The sequence below is a fragment of the Aythya marila genome (genome assembly GCF_965140915.1).
Source record: "Aythya marila genome assembly, chromosome: 2".
NCBI lineage: Eukaryota > Metazoa > Chordata > Aves > Anseriformes > Anatidae > Aythya > Aythya marila.
This window is the reverse complement of record NC_139043.1, coordinates 52,729,063-52,750,828: the sequence shown is the minus strand read 5'-3', so window position 1 is coordinate 52,750,828 and position 21,766 is coordinate 52,729,063. Positions and strand designations below refer to the sequence as shown.

The following is a 21,766-nucleotide window of genomic DNA, read 5'->3' as shown; positions in this document are numbered from 1 at the left end:
CATGCATATTAAATCTTGGGAGGCATCTTTTTGCTGAGGTTAACAACATGAAATACAAATTTTTAAAAAAGATTTTGTTGTTTTGTTTTTGTGTTTGTTTTGTCCTGGCTGTCGGTTAGTTACTGGTTGGTTGTTTTGTTTTTAAGTTTGATATCTGGGCAGTTTTACTGACACACATTTTGTTATTGCTCACTAATGTGTCATTGCAATTTACAAGTGCTGGACTCCACTGCTTTCTGTTAGGCACTTAAACCCAATTAGGAAACTAAAATTAGTATTTTAATTAGAAGACATGTTAAGCACTGAGAGCAACCCTCACAGAAAGAACCCCTCAGCTTCAAAGGGAATTGTGACAGCTCAGCACTGTCAAAGCAAGCACCATTACTAAGAAAACTAAGTCCAAGTTTAAGCCTTTAGCAAGTTTAGCACTTAAACAAATTTAAATAGTTTTCTCTCACCTCCCTAAACTACCATGAGTTCAGAAAAATACATCCAAAAATCACAAACATTGATAAGTGTGCTCAAAGAGCACTCAGGTGAGTACCACCAATTCTGCCAAATCATGCTTTACTATTACACTTTCACAAAACTTGTCAAATCAGCTTCAAATAAAGAATGCAAGAATTGCAATCGCTTATAAAGTAGGGAGAAATTGTTATAAAACAGGGATAAAATGAAGGCTGAGAAGATCGTGCTCTGGTCTCACATTAAGTGACTCGTGGAAGAGGAACAACAACCTGGGATTCTGCATACCCAAACGTGCCTGTATATGCGTACACTTACTAGGTGCCCTTTCTCCTTTGCACTCCAGAAGCTGGAGCTATAATAATACCCTTTTAAAACCCATCCATGTTCTTGTCCTTCACATGCTTTCCAAGACAGAAAAACTTGAGGGAAATCCAGTTAACTGATTACCTGAGCTTTTACCCTCAGCTTTCCAAAAGACGTCTATTACCTAGAAAGCAAACGCTTGCTAACAGAAACACGTTTACCATTTTCCCTTGAAATTTAGGCAGTACTCTGCTTTTGAAATGGAGGCCTGGGTTTGACTTTTACAGAGCCCTTTGACGCTGCAGAACAAACAGAGTAGAGATGTGCTGAGACATTGCCTCCCGCCTGCAGCTGTCAGAAGAAGTGTTGAACTCCTCTGGCTTTATAGCGGGAAACATTGATCACAGGTTTGGTCTAGACTAATAGAGAAGAATTGATTGAGGATTGGAAGGGGAAGGTAAGCTGGGTGACAGTGATTATGAAATGAGTTTTCAATTCTAAGATGTGACAATAGCAGAGAAAGGAAGAAAGACTTGGAAAAATAAAAAACATGGAAAAAAAAAACAATTCCCACTCAAAAAAGAAAATGCACGAAACACAGACCATTATGCACAAAGCATAGACTGTTATGCCTGGTCACAAATTTCTCAACCAAATAGAAAACTATAAAAAAAAATATCACAGTAAAAATGGAAACAGAGTGACTAAGGGCAACTATAGAGGAACAGCAAAAGCACGTACGGATAAAATCAGAAACGCCAAGGTGCTAAAGCAATTTCAGGTAGCAAGGGGCACAAAATGGAACACAAGATTTTATAAATACCTCAATAATACAAAGATAACAAAAGGCAGTAGATTCACTACAGCACAAGCAGTAGTGTAGATCAACCACTACATAGGGAAGGAAAGCAAATGCAACAGTTTAGCTAATGAGTGCTTCTTGTGAGTTAGCCCTCACCAAAAGTACCATTGTGACTGAATACTTACCAGATATGTTAAAAATAAAATAAAAAATAGATATATCATTTTCAACAAAAGAGCTAGGAAGGCAACTACAGCAAGCTATAGCGTACATAGTTAACTTAGGGCATGGGTCCTGGAGAGAAATGGAGGAGGGCAGGTAGACTCTGCCAACTTCAACCCCTAAAATGATTCTGGAACCAATCATCAAACAGTTTATTTGTAAACACACAAAAACTTACTAAGATAACAATAAAAAGAAACACAAAAAAACACACACACGACATACACACTCCACCTCACGGTTTAGCACTTTGAGCTAATTTAACCTTTTTCTGGCAGACATCTGGCTGAGCAGGTAATGGGGCACCTTCGCTTCAGGAGGGCTCCTGTCACTGTCCCAACAAACAGGCTCTGGAGGCACATCCCAGATGCAATTACTGCGAATTGGCTTCACAACAGATTGAAGAAAGTCATCCTCAAGAAAAGGTACTGTTGTCACAGTTTACTGTCATCCTGGGAGGGCATTTCAGGTGATTGTTGTCGGGGCTTGTCTTGGCCTCAGTGTTGCTAAGTAATCCCATTAATAACTTGGATTATCCTAAAATTCACCTGTGATGCGCACTGGGAAGGGGCTGTAAGCACTCTACTGACTAGCTCAAAATCAAAGGCAATCTTGAAGAATTTATGTCAGAACATTTCTACAGTAAGAGAAAGTGTTATTTTGGAAGGAGAAATCGAATACATCTGGGGGAAGAATAATACCTGGGGAACACAGTGAGCTGCAAAATGCAATGGTGGTAAAAGCATGCCGGTCTCTGAGGCCTATTAATGAAAATGTCGAAAGCAAGAAGCACAGTATTTCCTGCACAGGGTTGGGCCCAGGATTGGGCTCATATTAACGTAAATTTAGACAGTCTAGAAGAGCTAGAGGAGAACTAGGGGAGAACTTTGTAATGGTCTTCTGATGCATATTCAGATCCTCTGAAAAGAGAAAGTAAATACTATTTTCCATGTATGAAAAGAAAGGTGAAAAGATGTCTACAAAGACGATTTGAGTTGCAGCTTGGAATACCTTATAATCAGCTGAAAAGAAAAATGCTGGAAGAAGCGGTTGATGGACATTGTGAAATCTCCTCTATTGGAGGTTTTCAAGAAGATTTCAAGAAGGCCATAGCTATATTACATAGCTATATTACAGTGAAACTCCAGAAAACTGAATTTATTAAGAAAGCAGCAACTTATCACAGCTGTTTAAGAGTTGTCAGAATACCTCCACAGAATGAAAGCTTAGATCTCTCAGGGCCAAGTCTTGCACTGAACAGGTCTGTTAGCTTCAGCTATCTAACCTCCTATCCTAGATTACAAGCACACTATTTTGAGTTTTGATTCAAACCTAATGAAGTTATTCCAATGACAAACCAGTCCTGAAGTAGAGGAGTCTTTGAGAGTACCGTAATTAATAGAATTGTTTCTGTCTGGTTGCTAACTAAGGAGACCCTGGAAGAAAGAAACAGTGCTGGAGAGTTCCTCAGATCCATCATCTTTCCAGAGCAGACATAACTCAGTGGTTTTCAAGTGCTTCTTCCTCTCCCCTCTCCACACGTCCACAGGTACCTCGAATGCTTTGAGAGAGGATAACGTAAGCTTTAAGACACAGCAGTACTCTATGGACCAGAACAGACCACGCTTCAAACAGGAATAGGCTGCAACAAACATCTGGAAACAAATGGAACAAGCAACGTGGCCATAGCCCACCATCAAAGCAACAGGTGGGTTCAGGATTTCACGTTGACAAATGCGAAATTCTGGCTGGTCAATAAACACCTACACGTTCCTGGTCCGTACTTGTCTCTGAGGACCCATCACACGACTGGAACCGAAAGAAACAAGAAATTGTGGTAGCCATTTTCTTACCTTTCTACGGTTGATATGTCTCCCCCCAAACTCAACATACACGCACAGAGTCAGCCTAAAAAATTGGCCACACTGCCAGGTGCACAGGTTCACCAAATGGGGGTCTATGCCACAGCTCCATCCTGAGGCAGTGCTTACACTGAGCACATCAGAAAGAAGTCAATTGAATTCAAATAGTAACAAAGTGATTGACATTAGCCTTAAATGACTGAAAGTCTTGAGCTAAAAGTGAAACTAGGGATACGAATGTGAAGCTTATTTTTGCTTTTCAGCTATCTGCTCAGTTTTGCTGATATATTTTTGTCTTCAGACCACTCTTTTGACTATTCTTTTCTCCACTTTGCTGAACACTTGCCTTGCAAGATGGTATGATAAATTTTAAATTTTGTTGGCTTTTTAAAAGTGAATGGGACCAGCACATTGTCTTGCAGAAATTTGTTTGTTGGATTTGAACTGTTCTACATACACATCCCTGCACAGCACCTAGGATCCATCCTCCAGACACACATACACACATAAATACACACACAAAATCAAGCCAACAAACATTTTGTTAGATAACAGCCACAGTAGTAACAGCAATATTAGAAATACCAACAACAGTTTTGGTCCCAAAATATTTGTTACACTACTCGTCTTGAATGAATTCATACAAATATTTCTGTGTTGATATATGAGTTTTGCAGATCTAAATTACCATATTAGGCCAAGAGAGGGCCCCATTGAACTACATTTCCTTTGCACACAACCCCTTTGCAGAAGAGGATTTGGGAAGATAGCAAGGGAAGAAGAAAGAGAGAGGAAACAAGACAAGTGCAAATGCAAACCAGAAAAAGAAAGGAAAAAAGAAAAAAGAAAAAAGAAACTCTCATGTAATTTCTAGTGTTCAGCTTTTGTTTTCCCTAAGACTGCACAAAACAAAACCACATATATAAGTAAGCCAGGTAAATGCACATGAACAAGAAGCAAAAATGTACTGGAAGGAGGACGAACATGCAGCTGGCACCTGGGGAAAACAACTCTCCTTTTGGAAAATACTGAAGAATTTAACAAAGATTCCTAACAAGAGCAGAATTTTACTATGTCTCAACTCTTACATCTAAGGTTTTACAGAAAGCTACGCCACCTTGTCAGGCATAATGCATAGTCCACCTTTACTTAGTTACAGCCACATTCTCTTTAAAATTAGTTAGAAAGAACGTTTGTCACTGAGGGGTGCAGAAGAGAAATAATATAAAATTTCTCTTTTAAAATAAAAATAATTTTAAAATAAAAAATCATCACCTCAACTTACAGCCTCTTATTTTCTGAAGCTTGAAGTGTCCGTGTAGCGTTGCCGTTGGTTATACTGAGTTGCATTCGGTTTTCTCTCCATTTTTTCACAGCACATTAAAAAAAAAAAACCCTACTATTCTATGACACAAAACCCACTTGGACCATGGACAGAATTTTTCTACAGCTGTCTTTTCCCTTCTTAGAACTACCTTCACAAGTGACAGCTGTTGACTTTTACGAGAATTGTAACTATTCATACTTTGATAATACAACTTTAAAACATTTCACACAAGTGTTCCAGTGAGTTAAAATAAAAGTATAAATTGTATCCTTACATTTTGGGAAACTTGTTCAACGTGAAGAGCTCATGGCAGAGCATGTCACAGCAAGGACCACAGGATATTGGCAGTCACAAGAAAAAGCCAAAAGAAAGAATGCAAACGAAGGCAGGCATTCAGGCTCATGACTCAGTAAGCAAAAAATGCCATGGGGGGAATAAAGAACGCAGAGGTACAGGGAAATATACTGTACATAACCTTCAGAATCTCAGATTTGATTTAAAAGGTAATACAAATCCAATGGAGGTATTTCAGGAGAAGCTGAACACCACTGAAGCACGGGGCATGGAAGATTTCCTTGGCAAGAGCACCGCTGTTTTTCTTTTTGCTGTTTTTAATTTCCAAGCCTACGATTGAGAGGTGCCATTTAAGGCCTTGACAGCCCTAGAAGATGGCAATTCCAGCTCCACTGAAATCCACCCTAGCCTATTTGGAAGAAAAAACCTTTAGATGCCAGCAAATAAAAAACTGGCTGTAAGTGGCCTGCTGAGAATTAACCACTGGAAAGAAAAAGAAAAAAAAATAGCTGTAAGTGCAGCAAGCTTACTGTACTGCCCCTTATCTGTATTTTTTTCAAAAAAAAAAAACACAAAAAAACTAATTTGCCAGTTTCTATTTTAGAAGCTCTTTGATCCAACCATCAAAAAAAGATGGAGACACATCCTGCCCAAATGCAAGTCACAAGCACTAAAAGGTCATTCTACTAAACTTACACCCCTCAGATCAAAGTCAGGCTGACACAAACTTCTTGCTGGACTTTTTGCTAACATGAAAACATTGAAACATGAAAACCTTGCATTTCTCCCTCCCTGGTATGTCCACTGCGAAGGAGATAATATCCTGGAATACTTTCTTTATGCATTCGTCCCAGACTCTGAGGTTTGTAATGCCCACACGCAATACAAAACACCTGAGTGTAACAACAGCTTCTCTACAAGGCCAGCCTCCAAGATAACCCAAGTGGACCAGCTGTACGCCGAAGGAATTCATTTTTGCCATGTGATGCCAGCCTTGGTGCTGTCAGCAGAGGCCAACAAGGGTGCCACTCAGAAAGGTTTAATAAATAAAGATGTTAACTTCACCCTTTCATAGCTACACACTGGATAATATCGAGTGGATTGTAAAGCGTGCTTTATTGTAATGACCTACTATGTATGTAACACTTTTCTTTTTTCCTTCTTTCTCTCTCTCTCTTTCACTGAAAATTAACTCCCTGCTGTCTCCTGAGCACACTTTTTAAGGGCTGCCATGTTCCCTCTGTGCCATGCAGTGGAAAATGGAGCTAGCACCTTAAAAGTCTGCATTTCCCATGTGTCCGCAGTAGAGCATAATTCATTACCTGTTTCCTTAAGTCCTGAGCCGATCTATGAAGAGTGTGGTGGTTGTTAGCGGTGAGCCCTTTCGTAGAGGAGCCAGTGTTTGTAGTAGGATGGTGATTAGCAGCAGCCTGGTCTTTTCGGCTCTCAGCCTTATGTTCACTGTTCTTCTCCTTCCCTGGTGTGGCCTCTTTGCTTTTGTGTTTCTGAGCAGGTTCTTTCTCCTTCGATGATTTGCTGGACCCATTGAAAACTGAGAAGAGGGAAAACCAGAGACAGTATTAAAGAAAGGAAAAAAGAAGTACATACGAGCCTACATTCTTCATTCAAAACAACCCAACTTTCTTTGCTGTCAGTGTTCAATATTTAGTGAGCATCTTGTTCTAGCTAAAGCAAAATCAATATAGAAATAGAAGCGCTATTTTGCATATTTATCTAAATTAACAGGTTTACTAAAGTGAGCTATTTCCTTCGATTACTAAAACATTATCTTCAATATCCAAATTAAAACATACAAGGTACATTGCTATTTAGATTGACCTAAATATAGACTTTTCCATTTGATTTTTATTTATGACAGTTTTAATTAACTTTTTGCTGCGGCACTGAGGAAGTGCTGAACATAACATAAACAGAAAAAGGATTTATTTTTACTTTAACATAAAGAAAGGAAATGTTCCATGAAAAAGCATGTTTTGTTTTCATCAATATCCAAACTGCTGAACCAAACTGACAGCAGCTTGCTTATAGCAGACAAGCTGCAAATAGAAAAAGGTACTTCTGCAAATGAAGGAAAATAATAAAAACTGTTTGGAACATGTCAGATAAAGTAATGTGGGGGGCCCAAGCTGAGTGTCCTAGCTTTCTGCTGAAGTTAAGGGATGAGAAAGCACAGAATAGAAACCACATTTTGGGGGCAATAAATACGATGTAAAAATGCATACAAGTCTATCTCAATAAGGTTCATTCCTTTCCCTCTGCTGAATTTAAGAATATACTTTGCTTTTTATTGTCAGGGAACACAGAAAGTCGAGGTTTTTATCTGTATTTTTTTCAAAAAGACAATTTTGTCCTTTTGTCTGTTTGTTAATCGAAATATGGAGTAAATATATGTAAGTGCTTCCTGTTCATCAGTGAGGCACTTGACAGAGGTCTGTGAGGTTTGTGATCTGACATCCACAACGGCCAAGTGCTCCCCTGCCTTCTCTACTCATCTACTCTTGTTTTTCAGCCCTCTCTTTTGACCTGGCTTCGGGAAGGATGTAAGTAAGAAAATTCCTAAATACTCAACGGCACAAAGATCTGAGAATTGTATGTATTGCACATGACACACACTGTCTGTTTGGGAATATTAACTGAATGAATTAAGTCATTGTTTCCTTGGGAAATGAAAGCCGTATTCAATCCATAAACACGATATGCCTATGACACATTCCTTTTTATCTAAATTGCAAAGCTTAGCTGTCTCTACAGATGTCCTGTAGTAGTAGTAGAGGAGTAGTAGCAGTAATAGTAGTAATAATAAGAAACCAGCAATCCTGCTGGCCCGAGGAGGTGCATCTAAGCTGCTTCTGAGCTGCTAAGGTGTATCAAAGCTGCTTCACCTACCTCCCAATCTTCCCACCGTGCCTCCAAAAATGGAAATTCCAGCAAGCTACCAACAAAATTGTTATTCAGGTCACTTATCACGTTGGGTTGGTTGTAAGCATTAAAGCAGAGGATGTAAAAGAAAATTTGCAACTGTACATTATTCCACCTCCTCCTCCTTCCCTCTCTTCCCATTGCATAAATTGAGGAGGAAAGAGAGAAATCCCGTCTGCAGCGAAGTCACTGCAAATTCCCCTGTGGCTTCGGCTCTGCCGAGCTCGGGAGCAACTGGCGCTGCCCCAGACAGCCGAGGATTTCTCTGTGATTTCAGTGGAAGTCTCATAACCTCCGCGTCTCATTTCCAGTGATGGAACTGATAATAATTGCCAACCCCTCTCGGGGAGTTCACGACAATACATTTATCCTGCTTTGTAAGGAGTTCTCACATCAGATGGAAGGCAGGACGACTGCACAAAAGTGCGACTATTTATTTTTAATAAGATGTAGCACAAACAAATGATGGCAGCTTTGTTAATACGTATTTCATCACTGCAAGCGATATTTTTCTTCCGAGGGAGCAAAATGTATATACGGAGCTGCTCGGACGGAAACGCTAAGTCAGAGAGATTACTTTTCTGCATTCAGTTGCCACTTTATAACTGAAAATTACTAAAACAGAAAACACAGCCAAAAAGCCAAACTGTGCACTTTTATGGTTCACCAAAAAAAAAAAAAAAAAATAGCAGCGAACATGAGACAAGGTATATTTTATATGCAACAGCTCATTAATTTTAAGTGTCGTGGGAACCCTGCCAGTTTTACCCTCTGAGTAATTATCTTTTGTCTTAATTTGTAAGATTCTTGAAAGGGGGAAGAGAGAAATGAGAGGAAAAAAAAAAAAATGTTCACTCTCACAGGAAAAGCTTAAAAAGCTTAAACCCTGAGAACACAACAAAAAGGGCAAGACGTAGATGCAAAACGGTCCTAGCCATGCTGTCTCTAGTTATAGGTGGTATCGGTTTCTATAAAAAAATTAGTATTTCTTGCTTCAAACACTTATAATATTATTATATCCAGACAGGTGTAAAAACCTTTCTGCAATGAGTTCTGCCAAATTCGCAACCATACTGTATCAACAAGTATCTAAGTGTTCACCCAGTTAATTACAAAATATTATCACAAGCCAAGCATTTAAGAAAAAAAAAAATCCCATAGACCATGATTTTGCTCCCATCCGAGCAAAAATGTGGAATTAAGTTATTTAGACTTACAGAGTGTAATACAGGATCGAACTTTGGCCCAAACAGCTAGCAAGACAGTTCAGTGAAACGATGAAATCGCCAGGGAAGGAAGACCAAAAAGCCCCCAAAGAAATTTAATTGTTGAAAAGTAACTGATAATAAGAAAGAAAAATCCACTTCTCAAAGGAAAACAAACAACCACAATACCAATCGTGCATGAAATATCGCTGAGACCAAATCTTGTTTAACTAGAAAATGATTACTGATTCTTTTGTATCTTCTTATGCAGCAAATTGCATTTCCCCTCATGTCTGTCAGCCCTTCAATATTTTTCAATTAGAAAAGCAGAAAATGTGTACCTTATACTTTACTAAGCTCAGGTATAAACATGCCACAGCTACAATGTCCCATCCTAAAAGATAACTCTGACATGTACAACATCCAGTGACACTTTTTTTCCTTGTGAAAGAATAGTCAATAAAGGTTTCATCCTTGAAATGATTATTTCATTAAAAAATAAAAAATAAAAGAAAGGGGGAGGGAAGAAAGAAAAAAAAAAAAAAAAAGAGCCACAGAACTCATATTGTTCAATCTCTTAAGGTCTTGAATTATGATTATTTTACACAATCTTAACCAGTTCTGTACTTCCAGAACAGATTTTAGTTAAAGGCAAGAGTGCTACAAATACATGATTAAAAGTATAAGCAAATTATTATTGTTCAGAATCTTCAAATAGAGTACGTGGATATCATCTTATCCGTACCTATCTGAATGCTCATTCTGAAATGCTGCTTCCTCCAAAGCAATTATTATTATTAGGCTGAAACAATAAGAGTCCCATAGTGAAATATTTGTGGGTCTTTTGGTTAGCAGTGATGATCAAACACAAAGCAATTGAACCACTACATTCAAAACTTGCAGGCAATGAGGTTTTTTAAACCACTGATATAATTTATGGCAGCAGAACAAAACCTTATGGCAAGCATCATCCCCTACGGACGCAGCGCAGCTCCCTTTGCAGAAGGGGACCTGGAGCCTGGGCACCAATATTCACACAGGATCCCATCCAGGGATTTGGGGGTATCTCATTTCAAACCATGGTAAAGAATCCCTACATGAACCAATGCAAACTGTGCAAATCATGCCTGTAACTAGGTACACCTATAATAACGACTACGAAAAGTTTGATCGAGTAAAGTCATAGATGTGCTTGATTACTACAGATTAACACAGCATTTACTAAGGGACTTGACACTTCACTAAGCTATAAACATTTATTAAGTAAATGCAATTTTCTGCTGCAATTTTCTGAAGTATTTCTGGAAATATATATGCATGCAATTATTTTATAGGGTATATCCAGCCATCCATTCAGAAGCCAACTTATATTTTTGTACAATAATCAGGTTTTCACTATTTAACGGCAGAATTACAGGACTGCATTCAGTCAACAGCTGAGACTATGTGCAAAGCTTTCTCTCACGAGCCCTCCTCCAGCTTACCAGTAATGCTCTCTGTAGACTCCCCTGTTATCTCAAGCATAAGGAACAGCGGAGTGTTCACGTATGAACGTTTCTGCTGTATGTTCTGGAAGATAAAGGCACTGACCATACATGTACACACATGCTGCATGTAGCAGAGCTCGTGCTGCGTAAAGCAAGTGATTGCACATTCATAAAACTATTCAAAACAAAGAGGGAAGATAAGAGTGAAAGGGAAAAGTTTTGTTTTCAGAAGGAGAAGAGGGAGCCTTGCCAATTTTGTGAACCCGAGCCAGCTATTCCAATGCAAACCTCATGTTGTTACATAGATCATGTTTGGGAAGAGATGTAATATTAATCAACTTTCTGGCATTAAGTATCCGTTACTGTACAAAAACATTCTTGCTCTGGCTTTAATTCAGTTTTAAGTCACTGTGAAAACATTTATGTGGCTCTCAAACTGCCTTAAAGGACCCAGGCAATAATTCTTTTCTCCTCCCGCAGGAACTAAAACAATGTTCTACTTCCATAAAACAGAATATTTTAATGCTGCCAATTGTTTTCCTTAAGTGTTGGGTATGCTCAGACTTCTATAAACCATTACAGAGATAGGAGCTCTCTTCCTGAGCCCCAAACACTACCTACATACTTGGGAGGTCAGTGGCAAAGGTGTATTTCAGGAGAAGAAAAGGACACCATGACACTGCTGGTGTTACGCGGTGTGAAAACACTCAGCACAGCTGTTTCTGCACTTCTCAAGCCCTAACCCAGCTCTACACAATTTGGACGTGGACAACTCCGAAACAAAATTTCCCCAGCTGTATGCGAACCGAAGACAAACAGGAGAACTGGCTGCTAACATGGCATTTCTTTTTGCCACTATCAATAGCACAACACAAAACCCTTCACACACATCGGGCCATCGCAAGGAGCGTTATTGGTATGAGGCACCACACCATTTGCAAAAATCCAATACCAAGTGTCTCATCTTAGCACAAATTCATTACTCTCACCTAACCGTGATGACAAAAACAACGTCGAAAGGGTCACTCACTAAGCAGCAAGTCCATACAAGAAGTGTCTATCTGTTACCACAAGTCTCTCACCAGGATAACAATTCAATTTTTTTTGAGCAACTTCCAGCTCCCCTATTCTTCTCCACAGGTCATACATCTAGCTACTGAAAAGCCACAGATCCCCAAATGTGTTGTGTCTGATTTGCATATTTAAATATGCAAATTACTGCAAAACGGGTAATTTTCATGTTACATATTTTTGCAGAAAAATTAAATGTGCAAAATGTTTATTGCAACAATTACTGGTTCCATGGTATTTCAACAAAAGGCTGTAAATCATCAAAATAATTGCCTACCCATTAACTATTGTAGCACTGTGCCTGAAATTTTCTCATTCTGCATTTTAGCTGGATGCAGAAAACATATTTCTTCTGAGTGTTTACCTCTTCAGGATTAATTTTACTGAAAAAGATGCACAAAAGATGAGTCTGTCTTATGTACCAAACTACAAATATTTAATATATTTTTTAAAGGCAACTGAATGAGGAATTTCAACTATACATTGGATTTTCTTACAGAACACTCAAATGGTAATGTATGTAAAAGATACACCACTTAAGCCCAAGATGTACAAGCAGTGCACTGAACTACATCCTGAAATAAGAAGAAGAAAAAAAAAAAAAAAGTATCTACGATCTTTTCCAGTACCATTTTCGTTATTACACGTGTAAGGAAATTACTCCCCTAAATTATCCATTGCAAACTGAGAACCGAAACATTCTTCAGCATTTTTGGCAAGCGAGGAAGACAGCACTAAAGCAAAGTATAGGATTTCTAGTGATGCCTGCTTACTACACGCTACTGGCAGATCTGTTTTGAAATTGGAGCCATCAGAAAAAAGGCGTCTATAAAACTCCCCCCCCGCCCCATTTCAGACAAAAGGCACGCAGACTGTTTTTTATCTGACCATGTTAACAAAACACAGTGGGGACCAGGACCTGTTTTTGCCCCAGCCGGCTTTTCCACACTGAAATCTCATTTGCTCTTGGCTAAGGAAATCACAAAGAAGTCTGTTTACAAATAATGACAGCTAACTCTGTTTTCCTAAACATAAGCTAGGATTTAATTGTCTGTCTCGGGCATCTGAGGACAAATACGGCATTGCCAGGTAAGCTGGCACAGAGGTACACTTCTCTCCACCTCTGAACCTCTCTGCTGGTGTCAGAAATAGCTAATCCTGCAACTGCCTGACTTGAGGAAATTGGCCGACCATTACTGTAGGAACTGCTGCCCTCAGAGCTGTCTACTCAGCTCTATCTGGGGACACTGCTCCTCCTCGAGGCCCTTTTCCAGTCCACAAGGCCTGAAGGCTCCTTTTAAGTGGAGCAACACCGTCCCCTTTCCCTCTTTCGACGGGACGGACAACCCGGCAGCTCCCTGACTGCATCCTCCAGCTCCAGCTCGCAGCCTGCCTAACAAAACACTTGGCACCTGCATACATTTTCCTTCAGGAGCCTGCAGAGGAAACCTTCTGTTGTGCCACAGAATGAAATCAAAGTAGGGTTTATTTAGTTGCGAGGAATTCAAAGAATTAGTCTTACAGAGGCCTAAAGCCTCCCCTCTTACCTTCACGTGGAATTTCCTCCGGGCGGCAGGGAGGTGTAAGTCACGGCCAAGGGCCTGCTTGCCCTGCGCGTCAGCCCGCTGTAGCTGAGGCCTGACACCCTCCTCCCCCCTTCTTGCAGAAGGTCAATTTTCTAAAAAATCAACGTCTCCCCATCTCCTCCTCCACATCGGCAAGGCGCCCTGTCGTCCAGGCTGTGGTTGAGGAGTTCCTCCCCACACCTGGCAGCCACACTGAAGCAAAAACGCGTTGCGTAGGCCAACGCTTCTGCCTGGCTTCCCCCACCAAATTCCTTGCATTCACAGCCCCGTCCTAGTCTCGGGTGGACTGGTGGTTATTTGAGATGGGTACAAAGCACAGGCTGGGAAATAAGCGTACCCATCTGAGCAGCACACAGGCATCCTGTGACTGGGCATCCTGGATGTAAATTCTGGGAACGAAGGGGGGTTCCTACACCCACACTCGGGCTGCAGTTGCAACCCAGGCATCTCAACTTCTGCACTAGCTGAGGCAACACGCGCCACATCATCCCTAGTTTTCCATATGTCAGTGTTGAAATTCACCACAACCTTACTTAGGAGGTTTGAAGTTAAAAGGGAACTATGTGCTTTAAAGGGACATGCATCCTTGACATGCTTTCCATCACGCCGTTCTAACATCGCTTCAATATACTGAACCAGCGAGATGGATTACGTCCTTCTGACTGAATGTTCGTACGGTTTCTTAGCTGAGAAAATATTCTTTTGAAGTCAGTAGCTATATGGAAATGAAGTGATCCAGTTGATTAGTTTCTGGCCTTTCACCATTTTAACCCTGCTATAAATCCTAACGCAATTAAAGTAATTCTGATTAGAACCACAATTCCACACTGCATTTCAGAAAGCTTCTAAAACCTCCTCCTCAAGAGATGTGCACTATTACAGGCACAAACCTCTGCTAATTTTATTGCCGAATTTGACAGAGAAGTTATTGATGGTGTTTTGCACAGGTCAGACTAGAGTCAAACTCTGACTTGAGTTTATTTGGGACACATGATATATAAAAGCAAGCAATAAACACACACACATTTTACTCTACAAGAGAACACTTTTCTTGTAAACAAAAACTGAAAGTCGTTAGCCACTGTCATCATCTCTTAGTGAGAAATGCTCATTGTAAATTTAAGCATTCTGAAAAAGACAGATATGGGAGGAGCGAGCCAAGAGTTAGGTGCAGAACAACCCACACAGCATGAGGGAGATCCCTCCAGAACTAACATCAGTTTCTAACCAAGCCAAAAAACACCACCAGTGACACCCAAGCCTTTATCTGCTGCTAACTAATCTTAACATATGTCAGACCTGGCCTGAGCAGCTGAAGTTTGGCAATGACATGAAACCAGTTTTTAAGAGCACAGCTCCAGCATTTTCCCTTGTGGCAGCTGCAGCAATTGTTTTAGAAAACAATTTAACTGCAACGCTGTCACCGCATGCACTCAGACATTGCACGAAGGAAAGCCTTGCACATTGCTGCATATCCCTTTTGCACATGCCCACAGATGTAGGGGATAAACACTTCTCTTGCTAAGCATTTCACTTTGCTCTTTAACAGTTAGATACTTGTGCAGCGTATCAGAAATACTAAGAAAGTAGGAAGAAAAGGCAGAGGTAATCATCTGATTCTTGAAATAAGCTTATCGCAGGCACGAAGCTTGGAAGGCGACAAGTCAGTTGAGTCAACTGAGTCCAATTCATGCAGCAAGCTTTGCCACGTGCTACATCAGCTTCTCATTCATACTTGGGCATTTTCGATCTAGTTATCTGTCCAAAAGGTGGCTCAACAGGCTAGGTTATAACACAGTTTGGTTTACAACCCTAATAACATCCCCCCTTGGTGTCAGAAGAGGATATTGACAAATGACTTCACCAGGAAAGTTGTTCTGGCCCCCATTTAGAAGAAAGCAATCATTTGACACTGTCTAATGACATTAATCAAGCTCTGAACCTTTGTTGTTGTATGTCATAGCAAATGCTTAGCATTTTCAGGTCCAAAGTACTTGACTACACATTGTACATTAAAAACAAAAGACTTTAATTCATTAAAAATAGACTCTCACGCTAGATTAAGTTCATTTGGTGCACCCGTCCCTGGTCTGCCTTTGTGTGTGGTCTCATTTAAAAGAGACACACATGAACCAGAACCTACTTTATTCAGAGGAAACAAAAATACTATTGGCTGTCAACCAAAATAACAGACACTGAAAAATGGGAATACTCCTGGGTAAGGAGATTTTAATTAAAAAATAAAAAGAAGAAGGAGACAAAAAAAGGAAATGACGATGAAGAAGAAGAAGCTGCCTTCTCTGGGAATTCCTATTTCATCACCTTTGTCAAAACATCTCACATTGTCTCCTATGTATTTTATAAAGGTCTTTTGCACATCTATTAAAGCAGCAGCTTCACTTATGCTCAGTCTGATGTATATTGATAAAGATTACGAAGCCATTAATGGCTCATTAAGTTTGCCTTTACTTACCCCCAATTAAGATTTCAGGTGTCTCTGGTTTTGAGCTAATTTCAAAGTGGCTGCCATCTGGGACATTCTCAAGGAACATGATCAGCTCCTTTTGTAATGATATATCACATTTAAAGCTCTAAGGCAGCACTTCTGTTACGTGCAGTCTCATTTTCCATATACAGAGCTTTGTGCCTGTTACTTTGTTTGGTTTACTTAGAAATCAATCCAAAGTGCTAAGTTTTGATCCATGGCTTTTACAGCATTAAAGTGCCTGCTTACAGCTGACAGTTGAAATATTATTAGGTATGACAGCCCTTTCTACTTCTCCACAAATCGTTCACAAAAAAAAGGGGAGTTTCTGAGCTGGGGTGTGCAATAAAAAACAGATTCAGCCATCGCCATGAAAAATAATTCTGGTATATGTAACAAGGGATTTCTTTACAGAAAATTTCCTTTTGAAAAGCAGAGATAAGGACCGGCACAGTGATGTAATTGGGATCTATTCATCTCTTCTTCATAGCAGAGAGTAGCATGAAAGAAGAAAAAAAAAAGCAGGCACAGGTCACAACCACCTCTGAAAAAGTGCTCTGTAGAAACACCTTCCTCTCCGTCCTGTTGCTAAGAGGGAGGATGAACAAGCAGTCACCAGAAAGAAAGATTTTCACGGTAAACTAATACTGGGGAAGGGAATGGGGAGCACAGAACCCATTCTGAAATGATGACAGACAGAGAGGGCACAGACTTGTCATGATACAATAGCTTTGCTGGAGACTGAAAGCAAGTCATGCAGGACTTTGGCAGTGGAACATCATGTCATGCTCAGAAACCTTTCAGCATAGTTTTGAGTTCTTCCATTTTACACTAGCGGATGTTGCAACATAACACTGATAAACTTACCAAGATATGACATTAGGACATTGTGACAGAAATATTTTGTAATGAATGGCGTTTTTGTTGATTTGCAAAGCAATAAATGACTTCATCAAACTTCTGTAAATCCCCTCTATGTTACCAAGAGCATAAATGCACTATCTTTACCTATGGCAACTGTGGTATCAATACCGCACGTGAGAAATTAAGTGTTGCCCTTTTCACATGTTTTGATAACACTTATGAAGTACTTAGATGCTTATATTTAACTCTGATAAAACAAATTCATTCTAGATTAAGCATCAGTCTCAAAAGAGCTAGAGAGTGTCTCCAGCCCTGCAGTTACAGCTCCAGCACAGAGTTCAGACCGCCAGCGGAAATTGGTTAAAAAAGAAGATGCTAACACTGCATCTCACTCCATTTTCCCATTACGGCCTACATCCTTATTCACTCAGGTCCACAAGGATGTACAAGGATTCTGTTCTTAAGTTTTTCTACTAGGCAGTGTGGGAGAACAGCGCTATTTAGACCTACCTTGCCCATTTGGAACTTGTTTATGCGTTTTTCCTTTCCTGGGGGTTGACTGGCATGATGATGAAGCATTGTTTGTAGCTGTTTTTGAGTCTTCTGTCTCCTCCTCTTCTTCTTCTTCATCCTCATCATCCTGAGAACTTCCAAAGTATACCATGTTGCTGGGCAGGGCTGGGGAACCTGATCATTAGAAAGAAATGGCTCATTAACATTGTTACATTCACTTACTGCACTAACCATACTGATCATAATCTACTTGAGTGTTATGCATAGAGAGGGAAGAGGCACCCAGAGATGGAAGGTCACAGTAGTGCGTGACTAACTGGAGCCTTCTTTATTTGTTTCTACCAAAAGAATACGTATGTGCTTGAAAAGGAGGGTTCCCACTCTCAAAAAAAAAAAAAAAAAAAAAAAAAGCACATTGTATTCATACTTTAGACAAACAAACAGTCTTGCTACAAGCCCTAATTAATAGCTTTGTGTATTCAGGAAAGGACTAATGCACGTGCTTCATTTCGAATGCATGCTTTAGTGCCTTACTGAAGTCTTAATGCATGAACTAGAAGCTTACAGCCTTTCCAAATGGAAGAAAAAAGAGCATTTAAAAACCAATCTGCACCCCGGTAATATTTTTAGGTTATTATTACAATAAAATATTAGTGTTTAAACTTCACAATGCTTTGCAGACCTCTACGGCATTGTACACAATGCTTTGCAGTGTTCTGGTTCTGTTTCACACAAAGAGGAAAACTCAAACATGAGATGCTTCAATTTGCTTAACAGGTCCCTGGCAAAGGAGAGAAATGAGCAAAGGTCTCCTGACTTCCAGAGTGCTCCTCTTGAGGATGTTGCTTCTCCCTTACTTCCTATAATGTTCCCCCTAACCTGCCTCGTCCACACGGCATACAGTTCAGTGAGAGGTAAGTGAGGATCCACAAGTCTAACAATAACATAGGACTCTAATTTACATGTACCTCTTAAACAACATTTCTTTTATGCATGCCATGCAACAGCATGGGCTTCTCTGCACTGTACCAGGACACATGATTGTAGTACTGTATTTTAAAAAACATAAATACTGCAACAACTAGTAGACACTTTCCCTTATCCCAGGTGTTAGTTCGTACTTTGTTTTTTCCCTGAAAGGACAGGTGGCCCAGGAGGTTCCGACTTGTGAAAAGATTATTTTTTTAATGCAGAATGGGAAGAAATAGAAAATCTATGGAAAGTGTAGAATGGGGACTTATTACTTCAGTATTCCTCTGTAGCTAAATTAGACTAAGAACAAGGAGAGCTGGGTTTCAGACTCACGCAAGATAGTGACTATCTGGCTGCTGCTTCCTTGGCACTTCTGGCTTTAAGCTCTTTAGAACAGCAATTCTGTATTTTGTTTGGTGCCTAAATACACCACAAAAACCAGGATAGGCCATTCCTACAAGGAACCATCCTTTCTGAAGGATCAGAAACCCACCACAGCATCTCCCTCAAATAAATCTGCAGGAAGACTCAGGAAAGGACAGAGCAGGCAGTGCAGCAGGACACACAGCGACTGTCTCCAGAGGGAGCAAAGGGCCATTTAGATGGGGACACACCTGTGGCATTCACAAAAATAGGCCACTGCTATGCAGGAAGCTAAAACTGGTAGCAGTAAAGCCATGTGGACTTCTATCACACGCAAAGACCTTTGCTCTCGGTCTCTATAGCAGACCTTATGGGACTGCAGCTGCCCTGGGGAGAAGCCCCCGAGATAACTTGTGTATTAATCCATCAAGCCTAGGCCTGAAGGGTTCTGTGTGTGAACACACACGGTTATCCTGAGGGGAGATCTGTATTAGCCTTCTGCATGCCACGACTTTCATATCCGTAGAGACTGATGATCAAATGAAGCTTGACTCCTGACCTATTTTGAGGCATGGGAGCTGTAACAATTGACAGAAACAAAAAGTTTTGTGTTTTTGGCCTAGAAAAAAAGCCCAGAACTTTTTGGCATACACTAAGCAATCATCCAGAGAAGGCAAGAGGTGCTGAGAGGCACATGAATTCTCCTACCTGGGGGCAGCTTTAGTCTCAATAGCAACTAATTAGAGAACTCCAAGGCAGTTACACTAGGGCAATGCAGCCTGAGAAGTAAATTATCTTTTTAATTCCATCCAGGTACCCAGGTCTGTACTTCAAGTCCATATTGAGTATCACTTTTCATCAGGATTCGAAGTCTGACACCATTAGTGCATTAATGCATCAACAAACGATGGCAGTAAAATAAAGTCTCGGTCAGGATCCTTCAAAATTGGACCCAAACACAGACTGAAATCTCTTGTAGTTAGAGAAATAAATACTTTCAGAAATTTTATCCTTCCGAGAAGCTAAAATGGGAGACCAGATATGGAGTCTATTCTCTAAGCCTTGTCTTCCCCTGCACTTCCACATCCCTGAACTTTGGTCAGCTGGCTCCAACGGCAACCATCAAAAAAAAATTATCATCTGTGATGCAAATGTTTTCCCTGCAACAGCAATCTTCTTTCTTTTTGTTTTGTTTTTAAGCACAGAATAAAATGTAGTACTACCTGATTCTGCTTAGAAAGGAAGGAAGGTCTAACCCAATTGAGAGAGCAGACACAAGCTTTACCTAACTCCTGGTATTCAGCTGTCATAATCTCAGCACATAAATCTCCAGCCAGAATGACATTTTTTAATTCTTTCCAATCCAGAACTATGAACAACAATGGTTAAACTGCATTCCTTGGACAGCTGGGACTGTTTGGGGAGTACATTTGCAGAGAAATTAGACTAGCAATGTCCAATAACAGAGTAGAGTCCTGCTAGTCCTCACTTTCCTGATCTAAGTGCTCTGCAATATGAGACCTCAGAGAAAAGCTGGTGTTCACTCCAGGTCACCTCCTCCCCCCCAGCTTTTCCTACACGTTTATTAAAGTTGACTTGCAAAACAGTAAAGAAAGGAAAAAAACAAACGAAGAAAACCACTGGACTCAGGCATTCTTGTTCTGTTTGAGCATCATTATGGATGGAAGATACTGAACGAAATCTAAAAGCTTTAAGCTTTCTTGCTTGCTCTTTATATTAGAAGTACTTTCATCGCCTTTCATAGTAAGATTTCAGTTCTGGAATAGCCTCAAATACTGAGGATTTGTTCACACCTATGTGCTGAGCCAGTTAAAAGCACTTCCAATTTAAATCTATGTACCTAAACATGTCCAGAAGGCTGGGAAAACAGCTAATTTAAAACACTGAAATAGGCCGTTCATGCCCAAGATAATGCAAATTCCAGTTATGGGCAAATGAAGGAATTAAAGGAAAGACAAGCCTGCATGTACGCTGTGAATTCATTCAAGCTAAAACAATAACAATTCGTTTCATAAGTGAAGCTGCGGTGCTAAGAGTAAAAGCTAGGTGATCACTCACCTTCTTTACTACAACAAACATTCCTGTCCTGTATCTATGCTGCATCCTGAGTCTGCACAGGGATGTGCACCTGACGCCATCGCCTACCTCTGCAAGGGACCCTGGTTCTTACTCAAAGCTGCCAGTTTGAATAAACAACACAAAGTAGTGCTGTTGTAGCCACGAATGCCTAGGACCACTGGAGATCTGGAAAAGAACGCACTCAAAAGTTTTTTTGTTTGTTTGTTTGTTTTTAATAACTATATCAGGATGTCTAATAAAATATATTACGCCTCCTCATAAAGCTTGCCTGGCTTCACCTGTAGTTAAGAACACAGTGTTTGGCTTCAAACACAGAGAGTTTGTTGAGAGTTGTTGCTCTCAAGTTTCTCCGTGTGTAACAGGTATTTATCATGACAATGACACATGGCACCAAGGTGATAAAAATCCTTCAAAATGGCATGAGAATAAGGAACACTGCAGGTTCGCCAGATTCATACATATACAGACATTCATCGAACACACAGCTGTAGGCAATTCCTTGATTATTATTATTTTTAAAAATTTATTACACACTACTCTGCACATTAATATCCGAAGTAAATCTTTCTGTCTTTTGCCTGGACACACTCTGCAACGCAACCACGAGGCAGCTCTGCTCCATCATGTCTGCACGCACGCTACCAGCCAGGCAGCACGAGCAGAGACGAACAACCAGCCCTCCTCATCCTCTTCCCCTCCCCACCATTTTGTTATTCTCAAAGCCTGCCCAGGGCAATCTAAAGAGTGACATTAGAATTTAATTAGTATCAAAACACAGAAGTGGAGAACTCCCGTGCTGCAGAGAGAGGGCAACATCTGTGCCCAGGAGGTGGTGCAGGTCAGGTCTCAGCACTCTAGGTATGCAATTCTCCCCTTCCTCGCTTTCTATCCCCAAGAAAAGA

At 40.3% G+C, this 21,766-nt stretch overlaps 1 protein-coding gene across 1 annotated transcript in view; it reads right to left on the bottom strand.

The window, feature by feature from the left end:
* JARID2 (jumonji and AT-rich interaction domain containing 2) overlaps positions 1-21,766 on the bottom strand; it is a 203,632-nt gene that overhangs the window by 28,591 nt on the left and 153,275 nt on the right. Inside the window, 2 exon segments of the mRNA XM_082753912.1 lie at positions 6,601-6,830; positions 17,427-17,603. Of these exon segments, the coding sequence (XP_082610038.1) occupies positions 6,601-6,830; positions 17,427-17,603 (407 nt within the window).